Raw genomic sequence first — 19,731 nt, forward strand, 5'->3', positions numbered from 1 at the left:
CAATGCCTCCTCTCGTGTGGAGCCCATAAGCGACCTCGCCATGATCCCGGTACTAAGAACTGATGAGGATCCACATCATCTTGTGTCGGCGCATTGACATCTGAATTCTGCACCACAGCACCAGAAGAATCGAACTGACCAAAATGATCGACATCAGTCTGGCTATATCCTAATCCAGCGTTATATCCCGCAAACATATTTTATGTACTTTCGCCTTCCGCCTGACATGTAAAACTGCCTTGAAGTTAAATGCTCAGGTGCAAGCTCTGAAGCAAATGCAGGAAACACCGATCCTATTAGTGTATATGGTACACCATACGCACCGGGACTAAATGAAGGCATTGTATGTGGTCCAGGCGTCCAACCCATGAACTGACTATGTGAAGGATAAAATATAGAAGGCACCTGAGATGAGCTTGGTGGCACAATAGATGAGCTTGGAGCATCTTCGTGTAATCCTTGTGACTGATGATACTGTATAGGGGGAGGCACTGGATGCACATCCCTATCACCTTATTCTGTTTGGGTGTGATCTCTTCTACGGCCCCAACCATGTCTACGAGTTCTCCCCCTACTAGCACGTGAAAAAGAATCTGGGATAGGCGGATCATCTGGGTCATCCATACTGGGCGGTGCAACAGGTGCTGGATGTGGAGCTAGCAATTGTGTTTGCCGCCTCTCCTCCATCATACAGAAAGAAACAGACTATATGAGGTCGTACATAACTGTCATGCTCCCAGTAGTAGGGTTGGTAGCAATAGCGTACATGTGCTCTAGACCATCCTCCTGCACAACATATAAGCAATTATATTATTTAGAATACGCTATTATTATTGTTGAAAATGACATAAAAAAATCAATAATTTTTTACCCCTGTTCCCATTGCCGCTCCCTTAACCGAAATTCAGTGTCTAGACACCCTATGGTACCACTCCATATACTCTGAATCGAAATGGAGTGGCTCTATTGCTAGCGAGCCAGTTATTATTCTTCTATCCCGGGTGTTCCAGCGCACGATCCAATGAGAGTGCACTTTTGCCCAGTTTGTGTCACTCTTCCGCAAATCAACATCATGGAGTGCAGCAGACTGTTGAGGTTCAGCAAGAATATGTTGCTGCATACCAAACTGTCACATGACCCGATCCGGCTAATGCCACTCTATAATATGAAAGCAGATTAGTGGGACAACAGCCCTCCAAATTTCTCATCCTTGGCAACAATATTCGGGTAGCGATTGAATCAGGGCATCAGTGTACGGCTCCCAAATTACCTACAATGAACATTCAATTGTTATGCACAAATTAATGTAGCTAAAAAATATTAGTTCATTTCTTAAGATCATTACCTGCTCGGGTAATAATCTATCAAGCTAATAACACAGCTCCAGGAGTACGTGGGTGACAACCTCCGTTATCTGTCTGGTATTACTCCACCTGCACAACAAATTATATTAGTAAATATTTCTTTAAATATTAAATCTAAAATAAAATATAATAATTATATAACATCACATACTTGCTGCCTAGTGGAGCGTCATGATGTGGTACTCTGTTGAATAGTGCCGGCGATACTGCTATGATCCAGTCCTATGCCCATATCTGAACTATGAATAAGGGATCAACCATCTGCATAACTTCAGGATTTGTCACCTTACATAACTGTCTATACAACCATGCCAGACATGCCCCACCCCAGCTATAATTGCCGGCTTCTTCAAGATCAACTAGCAAAGATAGGAACATTAGGTTCATACGCAAAGCAAATGTATCACTAAAAATGGATCCAATGACCCTCATAATGTATGCTCTTGCGAACCTATGTACAACTTCCTCATCAGCATCATCTGGAAGTTGACTAAACTCCTCAGCTAGCCAGTTCATTTTCAGATAACACCCTCTTATGACATTATTAGGTGGAACGACACCTAATAATGCCTCACAAATTGATGGCCAATGGTGGCGTGATCGGCCTGTTATAGCTGCACCATTAACCGGCAACCCGATTATTAGCTCCACATCCTAAAGGGTTATGGCCATTTTCCCTTCAGGAAACATAAATGTATGTGTCTTTGGTCGCCAACGCTCAACAAGAGCCGTAATTAAGTGCCAATCCAATGCAAAAAAAACCTAACCGTATTACGCCATAAAAACCCGTCCGCCGCAGGTGAGGTATTATTTGATCTGGAATATTGTCCAAAAGTAAAATTGCACCCGTTCTTCGGTAACCTATTGCCCCAATTTCTATAGTCTGATGCTGTAACGACCCCAAAATGGACCGTCACCGGCGCCGTAAACTCCTCAAGAATCCCCTTAAACTCACTCAACTATCCATGCAAAGCATGCAAAAGAAAGCTGGACAGGACACTTTCGGCGGCAGGTTCGGCGGCCGAAAGTCCTCTCCAGAGACGAAACTCAAGCACCTTCGGCGGCCGAACTTCCACTTTCGGCTGCCGAACCCTTTCGGGGGCAAGTTTCGGAGGCCACAAGGCACTCCAGAGACGAAAGTCTCTAACCTTCGGCGGCACCTTCGGCGGCCGAATCCCCCAAACAGAGCCGAACATCAAAACACTCGGGGGCAAACTGTGGTAGCCAAAGCCACCATGCAAGAGGTTCGGTGGCCGAATGAACCTTCGGCTGCCGAACCTGAGTTCATCCAGAACTCAGCCCCGACGGCAAACAAGCTCCTCCATCCCTTCAATCTCTCAAACCATGCACACTTCAACTCCTCAACACACATATACGCATGTATATGTAAAAAGGGGTCTAAAACTACCTAAACACCCCAACAAATACATCAAACATAACACATAATCATGCTTACAAGCTAAACCATCAAACACACCCTTTGTCACCTAAGCATGCATCTCTACCCAAACCTTCATAAAACTTCTGTAAAACAGTAAAACATGTTCAAGATCTTCACGTACCTCCTGTAAACACGAAGATGAACGATTTGAACAAAGAAAATAGATCAACTTCTCTTCAAACTCACTAAACTCTCAAACCTAAGCTTTTTGCTTCAACCCTTCAACACCTTGTGAAAACCAACAAAACAACACACTTTTACAGGAGCTGTAAAACATAGGAGACGTGGCCAAGCTTCTGGACAGGGTTTGGAGCCAACACCTGTCCAAAATGCTGACTAAGGAATGCTCAATAGTTGGCTAGCCAACTCAGCTTCGGCTGCCGAATCGCATGCAAAACCATGCAACATTCGGGGGCCGAACCTGAACGTCGGAAGCCGAACATTGGGCACTTTCGGCGGCCGAACTTACCTTCGGTGGCCGAACGTGGCAAAAGTCTCCATAGACTTTTCTCTTCCAACCTCAAACCAACTCAAATCAATTCAACTAAAAACCTTAAAACACATCATACCACTGTAGGAAAACATAAATCTTACCCTTCTATAGCATTCCGACACCCCGGATTCCACCGGACGATAGGAATTTCGGTGCCGGATTCTAGCTGGGTATTACAGATGCCATATAGTCTCAGACCGATGTTCGGCTTGTCCATATAGCAACGATGGCTCATTTAGACCGGATAAAATATAATCACGGAGGTCACGGCGGTTGCGTCTTTCCTCCATATCTAATGATACAAAATAATAGACATTATCACACCACAATGAAATGCTATTCTAGTAAACATTCACCAACTTTATTATATTCAAATTCACTAATAATAATCAAACACCTTTTATTCACTAAAAAACAGTAGATAATTTAACACCCCAATAATATACACATTCAGCAAATGTTTCTATCCAAAAATCACAACAAATACTACTAATTCAAAAATATTATATCCAAAAATTCCAACAAATATTCTTTCCAACAATCACAATAATTCTTCTATTAAAAATCACAACAAATATTCTTTCGCAACAAATAATATATCCAAAAAATCACAACAAATATTCTATCACAACAAATATTCTATCCAAAAAATCACAACAAATATTCTATCCAAAAATCACAATAAATTTAACACTGCATAAAAAAATTTTAGAAAATAGGGTGGTGTTAATGTAATTGGAATAATACCAATGACATAAAATAACTAGATTTAATTAAATTTTTTAATTATATTTATTTTAAATAAATTAAATTTTATTACATATTAAAAATTACTTAAAATAACTTAAACATAAAACAAAAATTTAATACTAATCAATTTATATATTATTATAACATAAAAATCAAAAAAATAAAAATTTTAAATAAATAAAAATTATATATAAGTCGGATGAAATATTTTAACTATTTATATTATTATATTTTTTAAAGATTATTACATTTTATTTTCTTAATTATATTTATTCTAAAAATATTAAATTTTATTAGATATTAAAAAATATTTATAAAAACTTAAGCATAAAATAAAATTAATACTAATCAATTTATATATTTTGATAAAATAAATAAATAATTTTAAAATAATAAAAAAACACAACGGATGAAATAATTTAAAAAATTAAATTTTATATTTTTTAAAAAATTATTACATTTTATTTTCTTAATTATATTTATTTTAAAAAAATTAAATTTTATTATATATTACAAAATATTTACAGAAACTTAAAAATAAAATAAAATTAATACTAATCAATTTATATATTATTATAATATACAAAAATATTTTATATTAATATTAAAATAATCAAAAAATAGGACGGATGAAATATTTTCAAAAATTAAATTATTATATTAATAAAAAATTATTACATTTTATTTTCTTAATTACTATTTATTTTAAAAATATTTAATTTTATTATATATTAAAAAATATTTATAAAATCTTAAACTTAAAATAAAATTAATGCTATATAATTTATTTATTATTATAATATAAAAATAAAATAAATAATACTTTTAAAATAATAAAAAAAAGGAGGGATGAAATATTTTAAAAAATAAAATTATTATATTTATAAAAAAATTATTCCATTTTATTTTCTTAATTACTATTTATTTTAAAATAATTAAATTTTATTATATATTAAAAAATATTTACAAAAACTTAAACATAAAATAAAATTAATACTATATAATTTATTTATTATTATAATATAAAAATAAAATAAATAATAATTTTAAAATAATAAAAAAATAGGACGGATGAAATATTTTAAAAAATAAAATTATTATATTTATAAAAAAATTATTTCATTTTATTATCTTAATTACTATTTATTTTAATAATATTAAATTTTATTATATATTAAAAGATATTTACAAAAACTTAAACATAAAATAAAATTAATACTAAATAATTTATATATTATTATAATATAAAAATAAAATAAATAATAATTTTGAAATAATAAAAAAATAGGACGGATGAAATATTTTAAAAACTTAAATTATTATATTTTGAGAAAAATTATTAAATTTTATTACCTATTTAATTATATTTATTTTCAAAAATTTAACTTTTAATAAATATTAACACAAATTTATAACAAAAATTATTATAACAAAAATATTAACTCATTAAAAAAATTAACTATTTAATTTCTAAAAATTAACTATTTCTAAATTTCTAAAAATTATATAAAAACTTATATTAACAATATTACTTCATCTTAAATATCTTATATTTTTTTAATTAAGATTTAATGTTTTAATTTTTGCTTTAAGTGAGAAAATTATATATATATATTTAAAAAAAAAAAAAGTTTAAAGAAAAACCTGATTAGGGTGGAAAGAGATGAAAATGAGATCGAAAGAGATTTGCGCTGGAGACTGGAGATGGAGACTTATGGCAAACTGTGGAGAGGGAGAAGAGAAGAAAGGATGCTGCAGAGGAGAAGAGGATAAAAAATTTTGATGAAAATTGGGGAAAAGAAGAAGAAGGAGACTTTGGCTTTAAAGCCAAAGTCTCCCGGGGCTGTGCATGCAGGTCCGCGTGGCTCTGCATGCATGCAGGTCCGCGAGGCTCTGCATGCATGCAGGTCCGCGTGGCTCTGCATGCGAAATAAAGAAAAGAGTTCGGCACCAATAGTGCTGAACTCTTTTCTTGGTCAAGACTTTATAAGAGATTCTTAATGAAGCTTTGAAGCATGTGCGTGTTCGGCATCTTGGGTGCCGAACACGCCACGCTGGTAGCCACGAGAGCAGATGACACTGCTCCCGTGGCACGGATCAGCTTATTCGGTACTCATAGTGCCGAACAAACTTAATTAAGTAAAGTTCGACATTCATGATGTCAAACCTCCATTTGTTCGACACCATGAGTGTCGAACTAGCGTGTTTGGCAGTAGGACTGTCGAACACGCTGAATTAACACACAGGATCCAAAAATATTTTTAGATCTTGCATGATTTTAAAATTACTTTTTATATTATACATGATTTGAAAAATTGCTCGCATAGTGACTCGTATTTTCGATGAGACTTCCCGCTTAAACTTAGGACATTGTAACAATCGTGATCCCTAAATTTTGTAATTAGTAGTTTAAGACTTCCTAAACTTTAATATAAATAATACAAAACCTTGTGATCTACTATAACGATTATAATAATTGAAAAAATAATTTAAAATAGTTAGATTAATAAAATGAAAGAAACAGTACTTCTGTACCTTTTAATTAATTAGCAGTGCCTTCCATATTTTTATACTCATTCTAATATTTATGATATATTTTCTAAATAATAAAATTTTAATTTTTATATAATTTTATATAAAACATATAATAAAATTAGAATTTAAGTATATAAATAATAGTTTAAAATATTTTTAATCCTAAATAGTAATTTTATATTAATTTTTAATTAAAATTAATTTTATTGTAATAATTTTAAATTATCATGAGTAATTTTAATAATTTAATTATTACCTTAACTTGTATGGATGTTTATTTTATATATATATATATATATATATATATAATTTTGTTAATTTTATTTTAATAGATAAAATAATTTAAACTAATTAGTATTATTTATTAGATTTAGATGTCAACGATGGTAAGGTTATTTAAATTTTAAATTATAAATTGATATTCTGAGATTTAGAAAATAAGGTTTACAGTGGGTATGTAAGATTAGTTAAGGAAGAAGACGTCCCTTCCCTTTTGTCCCTTCCCTTTTATCCCTGTTCCTTTTGTTTGCTAGTGACGTCTAACCGTTTTTCTGCTACAATACTACCTGTTTCTGTCACTCAGATCAGTATGTATGGATACGTCAGAGCACCTCTCCACCCCAGGCAGCCATTTAATTCTCCCCAACGTGCATGCTGGCAGGGCTGCGAAGTGACTGGGCTCGCTTTCCTTACCTTCTGTCACATTACTAGGCTAAACTTCTCCTGTTGGGTCTGCACTCACGAACCATCCGGCCTGCCCCATGTGTCCGGGCTAAAATTCGCGGTAGCGGGCCGATTTGCTTGAGGATAGCCTGATGGGTTTTGGGCCAGTATTCTTTTTCAGGGCCCAGCCTTGCCCCTAGGTGTTGGAAGCCCAACGGTCATCAAGTGCCCCTTTACCTCCTCAGCAGTTATTCCATGAGTGATGAGGGGTAAATCTCTAGACCTCATTATGACCACGTGGCCCGAGAACGGCTTCTGTCAAAAACGTTCTTTCCTTGCCTTTACTCTTTTCAAAATTCAAAATCCCAATTTTCTCCAGACTTTTCTTCTCACTTTGCTCTCTGTGCTTCATCCATTCCATCTTCTACAAAAATCTCTCCGAGGTACGTCTCTTACTCTCTAATGGCTGCTCTTAGGATTCCCGCTGTCATAAATTTGAAATCTTGTATCACCCCTTCTTCCCTCACTAATTTCTTTTCTCAAGATTACTTGGATATCTCTATTTATTGCATTAGGGCTCCTCTCCGTAATGAGATGATCGTTCTCCCCGTTCCTCCTCCCTGGGTTTGATCAATCCTCAGCAAGATCTTAGCTTGGTCTTTTTTTGTCAAGCAACGTGATTTTGACTTGACTTTCCCCCTTTCTTCCTTCTTTATTGAGGTTTTTCGATATTTCAGGGTTACTCCTCGTGTGCTTTCACCCAACTTTATTCTTTTCATGTGCTCCTTCGAGTCCGTCGGTCTGTGTTGGGGCTTTACTGCCTCTACTGCCCTGTTTTCCACTTTCTTCTGTCTGGTCAGAGCCAGCTAGGGATTTTATTATTTTGCTCTCCGAGGAGGGTTATCTATCTTCTCGAGGTATAAAGATTCCATCAAGGGCTGGGTTGAAGGTTTTGTAGTGGTGGAGCTGAAGGAAGGCTCTGGGATATCCTACGAGGTAAACCTCTCTTGGAGGGATGTGCCTCCATGCTGTAATGACCTTCCTTAGCTGTCCCTTTCTGAATAAATCTGCCTTCTCAAACTGACCTCTATTTTCTGAAAGTATGATGTTGAGAAGTGCATATTCGTGTCCAATCTTTAGGACTGCCGGGAAGCTGGTATTTGCTTGCTAATGTTTCATCTTTCTCCTAGTTTTACTTTTTCTTGCACTTGTCTTTGACAGTTTGGGTATTTTCATTTTTTGTAGCTTCTGATTTTCCAATGGAGTAAATTAAGCCATCGAGAAACTTCTCTTTTCTTGCTCTTGTCTCTAACTATTTGTGTAATACCCGGCTAGACTCCGGTATCGGAATTCCTACCGTCCGGTGGAATTTGGGTGTCGGAAACCTCTAGAAGGGTAAAAGCATGTTTTTATAAAATGTTTTCATGTGTTTTAATGTTTTAAGTATGATTTTAAATAAGTTTTTGCATAAAAATTCTTTAAGGAAAAACTCAGGTTCGGCCGCCGAAACTCACTTTCGGCCGCCGAACATGCATGGACTTTGGGAGGCACGTTAGGCCCCCGAAAGTCTAAGTGAGGGAAGTGCAGGTTCGGCCGCCGAACCTTATTTTCGGCCGCCGAACATTGCATGGATGCGGAGGCACATTCGGCCCCCGAACGTGGCCTGGCCAGCCACTATAAAAGGGTCCCCTTGGTCCGCACGGGCGAGCTTTTTCTCTCCCATTGTCGGCCAGGGTGAGTCTCCACCATTCCTCCCTCGATCTTGAGTGTTTCCTCTAGATCTTTCATGGTTTTAACAAGTTTATAACTTTGTTTTGAAGATCTGTGAGCTTTGAGCAAGTTTGAGTGCTTGGAGGTTCAAAGAGCTTAATCTCTCCATCTCCAAGCTAGGATCGCTTTCCTCTCGTTTCTTCAAGAGGTGAGGGTCGATCTTGAACCCTTTTTATGTTTTAAACAAGTTTTAAGTAAGATCTATGGGTAGGAATGCATGTTAGGACATAGGTTGAGTTTATGGGTTTTGATGATGTTTGAGCAATGTAGCTTGTTTGTGTGTGTATGAAGTGTTGTAGATGGGGTATATGCATGTTTGAGACCCCTAGGAACTTGTATGTGTGTTTTGGTTGAGAAATATGCATGATCTATGGTTTTGGGAGGCAGGAGGTTCTTTTGAACCAAGTTTCTGCCGTTTGGCAGAAACCAGGTTCGGCAGCCGAAGGGAGTTTCGGCCGCCGAACCCCTCTTGTGAAGGCAGCTTTCGGCTGCCGAAGGTGCCCCCGAAAAGAGACTTTCGTCTCTGTCTGGCACTTTCGGCCGCCGAAGGTGCCGCCGAACCTAGCTGAGTTTCGTCTCTGTCCAGGACTTTCGGCCGCCGAAGGTGCCGCCGAAGGTGCCCTGTTCAGCCATTTCATGCATATTTTCTATGACGTTTTCATGATGTTTTAGGGGGTTTTTGGGGGATATATTAGAGTTGTGTTTATATATGTTTGGTCCCTCATTGGAGTCCACCTGTGTAGGTTCGGACCCGAGGAACCGAGGACCCCAGCAGTGAGTGAGCTGCTTCAGTGTCTGGTCAGAGCTAACCAGAGGTGAGTGGAAACAAGCTTAATGTTTTAAATCAAGCAATTAAATGTTTTGAGCATGTTTCATGCATCATGATGACATGTAATAGGCTGATTGCATTAGTTCACGAATATGTCGCATTGCATTTTATTTTGTGGTTGTGGGTGAATGCTGTATGATCCAATTAGTCCACGAGACTTTATGTATGTTATGACAGGAAGACCAGGACCCCATGCTACGGCCTGGCACGAGGCTTTATATATGATATGACAGGAAGACCAGGACCCCATGCTACGGCCTGGCACGAGGCTTTATATATGATATGACAGGAAGACCAGGACCCCATGCTACGGCCTGGCACGAGACTTTATGTATGTTGTGACAGGAAGACCAGGACCCCATGCTACGGCCTGGCACGAGACTATGTTGGGACTAATTGGTGACAGGTTCACCCTTGATGTGAATTGTCTGTGTTATGATGCATCTCATGAAAGCATGAACTTTAATATAATGTTTTTAGTTTCTGCTCACTGGGCTTTTAGCTCACCCCTCTCCCCTAACCCCCAGGTTTGCAGGTACGGGGTTGATAGAGAAGAAAAGAAGAGAAAAGTCATATGTATGTAATAGCTAGAGTATGTGGACATGACAAATGATAAGAATGTAATGTAAAGTTTGAAACAGTTATGTTTATGTAACTATGTTATTGAGGATAGAGTTGTGCTTGACCATAGTATTTGTTAATTCCTTGGTATGTACATGATCTTATTTTTATGATGAATATGTGAACCAACTCAACACTGAATGTATATTGCCATAGAGGCTTTGATGAAATCCCACAGAGGGATTAATGTTTATGTATATGATGATTACAGTGCATGCACAGGTTGAGTTTGGTATATGAAGAAAAAGAAAAGTTTTTAATTCTTATGTATGTTTGTTGATCATGTATGGGATTAAACAGGTAAACAGGATGTATGTAGGCTTGCTACGGGTTCCGGCGGCCTTAAGCCGACCTGAATCCTAGCGCCGGTAGCGGTCCGGATTTCCGGGGCGTTACAGAGTGGTATCAGAGCCCTAGGTTCATATGGTCGGACCTAGAGTGTCGGGCTCATAGATGTTATAGAAGGTCAAGCACAATAGGCAAAAATCATGTCCACTAGGATAGGATGTAGAGTCCTGTCTTGCCATGATTGTATGATATGCTATGTGAGTAATGTAGCTGATAGGTTCATGTTTGCCGACATGAACCATTTAATGCTGATGTTTATGTGATGTTTACTGTTTCTCAGAAAACAGGATGAGAGGAACCCGTCGATCTGCACGATTGACTGGAATACCACCTCAGGACGAGGGCATTGATGCCCGTCCTTCAACATTGCCTAGGGCAATGTCAAGTAGGTCCAACAGGGACCGAGCAGTGAGAGACCCTAGAAGGTCTTTAGATCTGGGAAGAAGCAGATCAGTCAGAGGAACAGTGCAGGGAGGTATGTCAGAGGACATGGGGGATCAGATGGATGTTGATCAAAGGAGGGATGGCAGTTTGGGCGTCAGTATGTCAGAAGAGGGTATGGGAGAATCCCAAGGAGGCACTCAGGCCTCGGGATTTGTTCAGCCACCTCACTATCCGCCCTACACCCAAAATCCCGGGTATTCGATGGGAGGTACATCGGATTACCCTAGTTTTAACCCCTACCCCACACAGATGCCATACCCACCATACTACCCACCATATCCACAGTACCCAGTGTACCCACCTCCACCATACTATCCAAATCCAGCAAACCCTACCTCAGGGGATGCTGTACCTCCACCACCACCAGCACCTACATGCCCAGATACCCAGATACCTCAGCCTAGCTCATCTGGGGGAAGTAAGGCTAAAATGACAGATTACATGAAGTTGGGTGCTCCCCAGTTTGAGTCAGGTGATGACCCGTTTGTGTATTTGGAGAAGGTCAAGATGATCACAGAGGAGATCGGAGCTGATGCTAGTAGAGCCATTCAGATGGCTGGTTTCACTTTGAAATGCAAAAAGGCCCGTGAGTGGTTCAAAAACTATGTGAAGCCGAGGGTGGATAGCCTATCGTGGGAAGAGTTCGCTAATGAATTTGCAGAATGGGCTTTCCCTGATAGTTCAAGGGAATTAAAGATGATAGAATTCGAGCAGTTGAGACAAACCGATGACATGAGTGTAGATGAATATACTGACAGGTTTATGGAGTTGCTGCCTTTTGCTGGGCAAGACCTTAGCACAGACCAGAAGAAGTCGAGGAGGTATATCATGAAGCTCCATCCCAGGTATTCCTCCTTGGTACAGTCAGCAGATAGAGAGAGTTTTCACGCCATAGTGGATATGGCTAGGAGAATGGAGGCTAGTGCCATCGTTCAGGGGACAGTCAAACAGACAGTGGCACAAGCTTCTGGTTCTAAAACTCCGGGTGGGGGAAGGTTAGATCCCTCTACCTTGAGTGCAGCAGCTTCAGGCAGTAAGAGATGGGGTAAACCCAAGGGTAAGAAGAATAAGTTCTGGAACAAGGTCAAGTCTAGTCTGGGATTTGGCAGTGGTTCTAGTTCTGGGGCAGATAATGCAGCTTGTGCGAAGTGTGGTAGGCCACACAGGGGTTTATGCCGGTATGGGACGACGACCTGCTACAGATGTGGGCAAGAGGGACATATGTCATGGCAATGTCCTAAAGCAGTTCCTATGGCACAGACAGCTTCAGGAAGTGTGGCACAGCCAGTAGCTCCAGCTGCTACACAGGCCAGTGGCAGAGGCAGAGGGAGAGGGTCAGCTTCTTCCTCAGCAGGATTCAGAGGTGAAGGTCCATCAGCTCCAGCCAGGATCTTCACCATGACGCAGCAGGAGGCTAACACATCCAACACCGTGGTGTCAGGTAATCTCATCATTGGGTGTTCTGATGTGTATGCATTAATGGACCCGGGTGCATCTCACTCTTTTATTGCACCGAGAGCCGTTCAGAGGTTAGGGTTGATGGTCTCTGGGTTAGAGTGTCCCCTATGGGTCAGTGGACCCAAGTGTGACCCGTCGGTTGCAGAGTCAGTCTGCCAGTGTAGTCCAGTTTTTATAGAGGGAAGATGCTTGTCCGCCGACCTTGTGGTTCTAGATTTGACAGACTTTGACGTCATTCTAGGGATGGATTGGCTATCTACCCATGGTGCTACCTTGGACTGCAGGGACAAGGTAGTTAAGTTCAGATGTCAGGATGGGTCAGAGGTCGTCTTTAGAGGAGACAAGAGGGGTACACCTAGAGGACTGATATCAGCTCTTCAGGCTCGTAGGTTGCTTAGGAGGGGATGTCAGGGGTTTTTGGCTCATGTGAGGGAGCTGGACAGTCAGGTTAGAGAGCCCGCCTCAGTGCCAGTGGTCAACGAGTTTTTAGATGTTTTCCCAGACGAGCTGCCAGGGTTACCACCTGCTAGGGAGATAGAGTTCGAAATTGAGTTAATGCCTGGTACCAGACCGATCTCTATCCCTCCCTACAGGATGGCACCAGCCGAGATGAAAGAGTTGAAGGAACAGTTGCAAGAACTGGTGGACAAGGGTTTCATCCGACCGAGTACCTCACCTTGGGGTGCTCCAGTACTCTTTGTGAAGAAAAAGGATGGATCCCTCAGGCTTTGTATCGACTACAGGCAGTTGAACAAAGTCACCATCAAGAATAAGTACCCATTGCCAAGGATCGACGATCTGTTCGACCAGCTAGCAGGAGCGGGTTGTTTCTCCAAAATAGATCTGAGATCAGGGTACCATCAGTTGAGAATCAGAGAGGAGGATGTGCCAAAGACAGCTTTCAGGACCAGATATGGGCACTATGAGTTCCTTGTAATGCCGTTTGGGTTAACCAACGCCCCTGCAGCATTCATGGACCTCATGAACAGAATATTCAGACCATACCTGGATCACTTCGTTATTGTCTTCATAGATGATATCCTAGTGTATTCCAGGAATGCAGAGGAGCATGCCCATCATCTGAGGATAGTTTTGCAGACCTTGAGGGAACATGGCTTGTATGCCAAGTTCTCCAAGTGTGAGTTCTGGTTAAGGAGCATATCATTCTTGGGGCATATAGTGTCAGAGAATGGAATAGAGGTAGACCCCAAGAAAGTAGAGGCTGTGACTAACTGGCCCAGACCCACCTCAGTGACAGAGATCAGAAGTTTCTTGGGTTTGGCTGGTTATTACAGGAGGTTCGTACAGGACTTCTCCAAAATTGCAACTCCTTTAACCAGATTGACCAGAAAGAATCAGAGGTTCGAGTGGACCGATCGATGTGAAGAAAGCTTTGAGGAGCTCAAGAGGAGGTTGACTTCAGCACCAGTGTTAGCTCTGCCAACCAGCAATGAGGACTTCACAGTATTCTGTGATGCATCCAGAGTAGGCTTGGGTTGTGTGTTGATGCAGAATGGTAGGGTGATCGCTTATGCTTCTAGACAGCTAAAGAGGCATGAGATGAATTACCCCACACACGATCTGGAGATGGCAGCAGTTATCTTTGCCCTCAAGATGTGGAGGCATTACCTCTATGGGGTAAAATGTGAGATCTTCACAGATCATAAGAGCCTGCAGCACATCTTGAGTCAGAGAGATTTGAACTTGAGGCAGAGGAGATGGGTAGAACTGCTCAGTGACTATGATTGTAAGATACAGTACCATCCGGGTAAGGCTAATGTAGTAGCTGATGCCTTAAGCCGGAAATCACTTGGCAGTCTATCCCACATCACGGCAGAGAGGAGACCGGTGGTGAAGGAATTTTATAAGCTCATTGAGGAGGGTCTACAGATGGAGTTGTCTGGTACAGGTGCTTTGATTGCACAGATGAAAGTAACCCCCGTGTTTCTGGAGCAGGTGGCTCAGAAACAGCACGAGGACCCAGAGTTAGTGAAGATTGCCAGGACTGTTCAGTCAGGCAAAGATAGTGAGTTCAGATTCGATGATAAGGGGATCCTCTGCTATGGGAACAGACTATGTGTACCAGATGACATCGGGCTTAAAGGAGACATTATGAGAGAGGCTCATAATGCAAGATACAGCATTCACCCTGGAGCCACCAAGATGTATCAAGATCTGAAGAGGGTGTATTGGTGGCCAGCTATGAAGAGAGAAGTGGCACAATTCGTGTCAGCCTGCGAAATATGTCAGAGGGTGAAGCTGGAACATCAGAAGCCGGCTGGAATGCTTAACCCGCTACCTATTCCAGAATGGAAATGGGAGAACATAGCTATGGATTTTGTAGTGGGGTTACCGGCAACATCCAACAGACTAGACTCCATATGGGTGATTGTGGACAGACTCACCAAATCTGCTCACTTCATCCCAGTTAGGAGCAACTACTCTGTGGATAAATTAGCGCAGGTGTATGTTGAAGAGATTGTCAGACTACATGGGGTCCCGGTATCTATAGTGTCAGATAGAGGGCCCCAGTTTACCTCCAGGTTTTGGCGGAGTCTGCAGAGTGCTATGGGTACTAGGTTGGATTTTAGCACTGCCTTCCATCCACAGACAGACGGACAGTCAGAGAGGACCATCCAGACCATAGAAGATATGCTCAGAATGTGTGTGCTAGATTTTGGCGGTTCTTGGAAGCAACATCTACCTTTGGTGGAGTTTGCCTACAATAACAGCTATCATGCTAGCATAGGGATGGCTCCATATGAAGCTTTATATGGGAGGAAGTGCAGATCACCTGTTTGCTGGGAAGAGGTTGGAGAGAGGTCCTTCGCAGGGCCTGAGCTTGTTGAGATCACCAGCAGGGTGGTGCCCATTATCAGAGAAAGGATAAAGACTGCCACCAGCAGGCAGAAAAGTTATGCAGACATCCGCAGGAAACAAGTAGAGTTTCAGGAGGGGGATCTAGTATTGCTCAAGGTGTCTCCGATGAAAGGGGTGGTTCGATTTGGTAAGAAGGGTAAGCTAGCTCCGCGGTACATTGGACCCTTTGAAGTCCTGCAAAGGATTGGGAATGTATCGTACAAGCTGGACTTGCCTGCTTCTATGGAGAGAATCCATCCGGTTTTCCATGTTTCCATGTTGAGGAAGTTCGTGTCAGATCCGGGCAAGGTTCTTAGCGAGCCTGATGTGGAGATCCAAGAGGATCTCACTTATGTTGAACAGCCAGTGCGGATTCTTGACACTCAGATCAGAAAGTTGAGGAACAAGGAAATCCCGATGGTGAAAGTCCTTTGGAACCACCACAATTTGGAAGAATGCACTTGGGAGACCCGGGAGTCCATGCTCCAGCAGTACCCCCACCTCTTCTGAGGTCAGTTGAGATGTGTTCCATGTGCTATATATGTGTATGTTATGTTTGTTTCGCTATGCATGTACTAGTTGAGGAACATTCGGGGACGAATGTTCTTAAGGGGGGGAGAATGTAATACCCGGCTAGACTCCGGTATCGGAATTCCTACCGTCCGGTGGAATTTGGGTGTCGGAAACCTCTAGAAGGGTAAAAGCATGTTTTTATAAAATGTTTTCATGTGTTTTAATGTTTTAAGTATGATTTTAAATAAGTTTTTGCATGAAAATTCTTTAAGGAAAAACTCAGGTTCGGCCGCCGAAACTCACTTTCGGCCGCCGAACATGCATGGACTTTGGGAGGCACGTTAGGCCCCCGAAAGTCTAAGTGAGGGAAGTGCAGGTTCGGCCGCCGAACCTTATGTTCGGCCGCCGAACATTGCATGGATGCGGAGGCACATTCGGCCCCCGAACGTGGCCTGGCCAGCCACTATAAAAGGGTCCCCTTGGTCCGCACGGGCGAGCTTTTTCTCTCCCATTGTCGGCCAGGGTGAGTCTCCACCATTCCTCCCTCGATCTTGAGTGTTTCCTCTAGATCTTTCATGGTTTTAACAAGTTTATAACTTTGTTTTGAAGATCTGTGAGCTTTGAGCAAGTTTGAGTGCTTGGAGGTTCAAAGAGCTTAATCTCTCCATCTCCAAGCTAGGATCGCTTTCCTCTCGTTTCTTCAAGAGGTGAGGGTCGATCTTGAACCCTTTTTATGTTTTAAACAAGTTTTAAGTAAGATCTATGGGTAGGAATGCATGTTAGGACATAGGTTGAGTTTATGGGTTTTGATGATGTTTGAGCAATGTAGCTTGTTTGTGTGTGTATGAAGTGTTGTAGATGGGGTATATGCATGTTTGAGACCCCTAGGAACTTGTATGTGTGTTTTGGTTGAGAAATATGCATGATCTATGGTTTTGGGAGGCAGGAGGTTCTTTTGAACCAAGTTTCTGCCGTTTGGCAGAAACCAGGTTCGGCAGCCGAAGGGAGTTTCGGCCGCCGAACCCCTCTTGTGAAGGCAGCTTTCGGCTGCCGAAGGTGCCCCCGAAAAGAGACTTTCGTCTCTGTCTGGCACTTTCGGCCGCCGAAGGTGCCGCCGAAGGTGCCCTGTTCAGCCATTTCATGCATATTTTCTATGACGTTTTCATGATGTTTTAGGGGGTTTTTGGGGGATATATTAGAGTTGTGTTTATATATGTTTGGTCCCTCATTGGAGTCCACCTGTGTAGGTTCGGACCCGAGGAACCGAGGACCCCAGCAGTGAGTGAGCTGCTTCAGTGTCTGGTCAGAGCTAACCAGAGGTGAGTGGAAACAAGCTTAATGTTTTAAATCAAGCAATTAAATGTTTTGAGCATGTTTCATGCATCATGATGACATGTAATAGGCTGATTGCATTAGTTCACGAATATGTCGCATTGCATTTTATTTTGTGGTTGTGGGTGAATGCTGTATGATCCAATTAGTCCACGAGACTTTATGTATGTTATGACAGGAAGACCAGGACCCCATGCTACGGCCTGGCACGAGGCTTTATATATGATATGACAGGAAGACCAGGACCCCATGCTACGGCCTGGCACGAGGCTTTATATATGATATGACAGGAAGACCAGGACCCCATGCTACGGCCTGGCACGAGACTTTATGTATGTTGTGACAGGAAGACCAGGACCCCATGCTACGGCCTGGCACGAGACTATGTTGGGACTAATTGGTGACAGGTTCACCCTTGATGTGAATTGTCTGTGTTATGATGCATCTCATGAAAGCATGAACTTTAATATAATGTTTTTAGTTTCTGCTCACTGGGCTTTTAGCTCACCCCTCTCCCCTAACCCCCAGGTTTGCAGGTACGGGGTTGATAGAGAAGAAAAGAAGAGAAAAGTCATATGTATGTAATAGCTAGAGTATGTGGACATGACAAATGATAAGAATGTAATGTAAAGTTTGAAACAGTTATGTTTATGTAACTATGTTATTGAGGATAGAGTTGTGCTTGACCATAGTATTTGTTAATTCCTTGGTATGTACATGATCTTATTTTTATGATGAATATGTGAACCAACTCAACACTGAATGTATATTGCCATAGAGGCTTTGATGAAATCCCACAGAGGGATTAATGTTTATGTATATGATGATTACAGTGCATGCACAGGTTGAGTTTGGTATATGAAGAAAAAGAAAAGTTTTTAATTCTTATGTATGTTTGTTGATCATGTATGGGATTAAACAGGTAAACAGGATGTATGTAGGCTTGCTACGGGTTCCGACGGCCTTAAGCCGACCTGAATCCTAGCGCCGGTAGCGGTCCGGATTTCCGGGGCGTTACAATTTGGGTATTTTCGTTTTTTACAGCTTCTGATTTTCCAATGGAGCAAATCAAGCCACTGAGAAACTTCACCTTGTCCCAGGAGAACATGAGAGTCGCTCTAGAGGCCTTTCGGGCTGGTTGATCTGTGACTGACATGACTCGAGAGATCGCTCATGCCATTTCTCCCTAGGCAGCTAGCCGGACTGCTTCTCCTGTCCCTATCTCTTCTCGGGCTTTAGTGCCAGTTTCCAGGGACTCCCGTTCCAGCACTTCTAAGGCATCTGCTCGCGTCAAGACTCTAAGTTCTTCCAAATCACCTACTGCTCCCAAGCCCAAATCGGCCTCCATTCTAGCCTCCCAAGAGCCCATCGTCATTGAAGAGTCTACGGAGGGCGGCTCTAAAGGAGGGCTGAGGTCGTCCCTTCTACTCCTCATCCTAAACAGGCCGCTGCCAGTGGCAGTATTACGATCAAAGAAGCTGTTGGCAAGCAAGCTCCACCTACCGAGGTCCCTCCTGAGGGCCAGGCCTCCAAAAGGGCTTATGTGGCCAAGTCGCTCGAGGTCACTCTCCCTCCTCCTGCTGAAAAAAGGAAGCAGACCATGGAGCTGTTATCTTCTGCTCCTGACAACGAGCTTCTCAATACTGCAGAAATAACTCCTGGGTCCGCGACGACCTCTGTTGTCGAGCTGTTGCAGGAGAAGATGTTCGGTGGGATATCTGATGTCTCAGATCTGTGCTTCCTTGCTCCGCCAGCCATCTGGCGTGCTCCACTAGGCAACAGGCGGCCTTTCGCTTGCAGTCCTAGGAGGAGCTGGGAGATAGCCTCCAAGAGATACTCCTCATTGTAAGTCACTTTGTCATTTTTGAACTTGCTTTGTTTTTGTTGTTTCTAATTTTGCTTGTTGTTTCCTTCTACTAGGCGCTGGGCATTTATATGGAAATCGATGCTCGAGACCAGTCCCTTCAAAGCTTGATGGACCTGTAGATCGATGAGGCCCGTCGTGAGGAGAATCTCGTGGCAATTGGTGACGCCCGTGGGCACATACTTGCCCTCAAAAGCCAGCTTGATGACCTCACCCTTCGCCTGGCTGGGATGTGGGATGAGGCCGACAGGGCTTCTGAGTGAGCTTCTGTGGCTGAGTCTCATCGTGATGAGGCTTAGGAACAATTGTCTTCTCTGGAGGAGGCCTACCGAGAATGGGACGAGGCCAGAGCTCAGCGTGACGAGGCTTGGGCCCAATGTGAGGCAGCTAAAGTTCAAGAAAGCCTTGGCCCTAGTTTTTGTCCTTGAGCAGGAGTTCAACAAGCAC

The 19,731-nt window shown here is 41.7% G+C and overlaps 1 protein-coding gene across 1 annotated transcript; it reads right to left on the reverse strand.

Moving 5' to 3' along the window:
- Window positions 1-1,586: 1,586 nt before the first annotated feature.
- LOC110608881 (protein MAIN-LIKE 2-like) lies at window positions 1,587-18,789 on the reverse strand. Its single transcript, XM_021748167.1, has 2 exons — window positions 18,625-18,789; window positions 1,587-2,018 (listed from the first exon to the last, which is right to left on the reverse strand). The coding sequence occupies exons 1-2, from the start codon at window positions 18,787-18,789 to the stop codon at window positions 1,587-1,589; spliced, it is 597 nt and encodes a 198-aa protein (XP_021603859.1).
- Window positions 18,790-19,731: the final 942 nt, after the last annotated feature.

Source organism: Manihot esculenta, chromosome 2, assembly GCF_001659605.2.
Source record: "Manihot esculenta cultivar AM560-2 chromosome 2, M.esculenta_v8, whole genome shotgun sequence".
Classification (NCBI taxonomy): Eukaryota; Viridiplantae; Streptophyta; class Magnoliopsida; order Malpighiales; family Euphorbiaceae; genus Manihot; species Manihot esculenta.

Excerpts from the sequence above, each read along its gene's own strand:
- LOC110608881 (XM_021748167.1), bottom strand. The coding sequence starts at position 18,789 with ATGGGCTCTTGGGAGGCTAGAATGGAGGCCGATTTGGGCTTGGGAGCA. Across the intron at positions 2,019-18,624 it reads AGATAGGGACAGGAGAAGCA|GATGTGGAGCTAATAATCGG; the intron begins GTCCGGCTAGCT and ends ATAACCCTTTAG.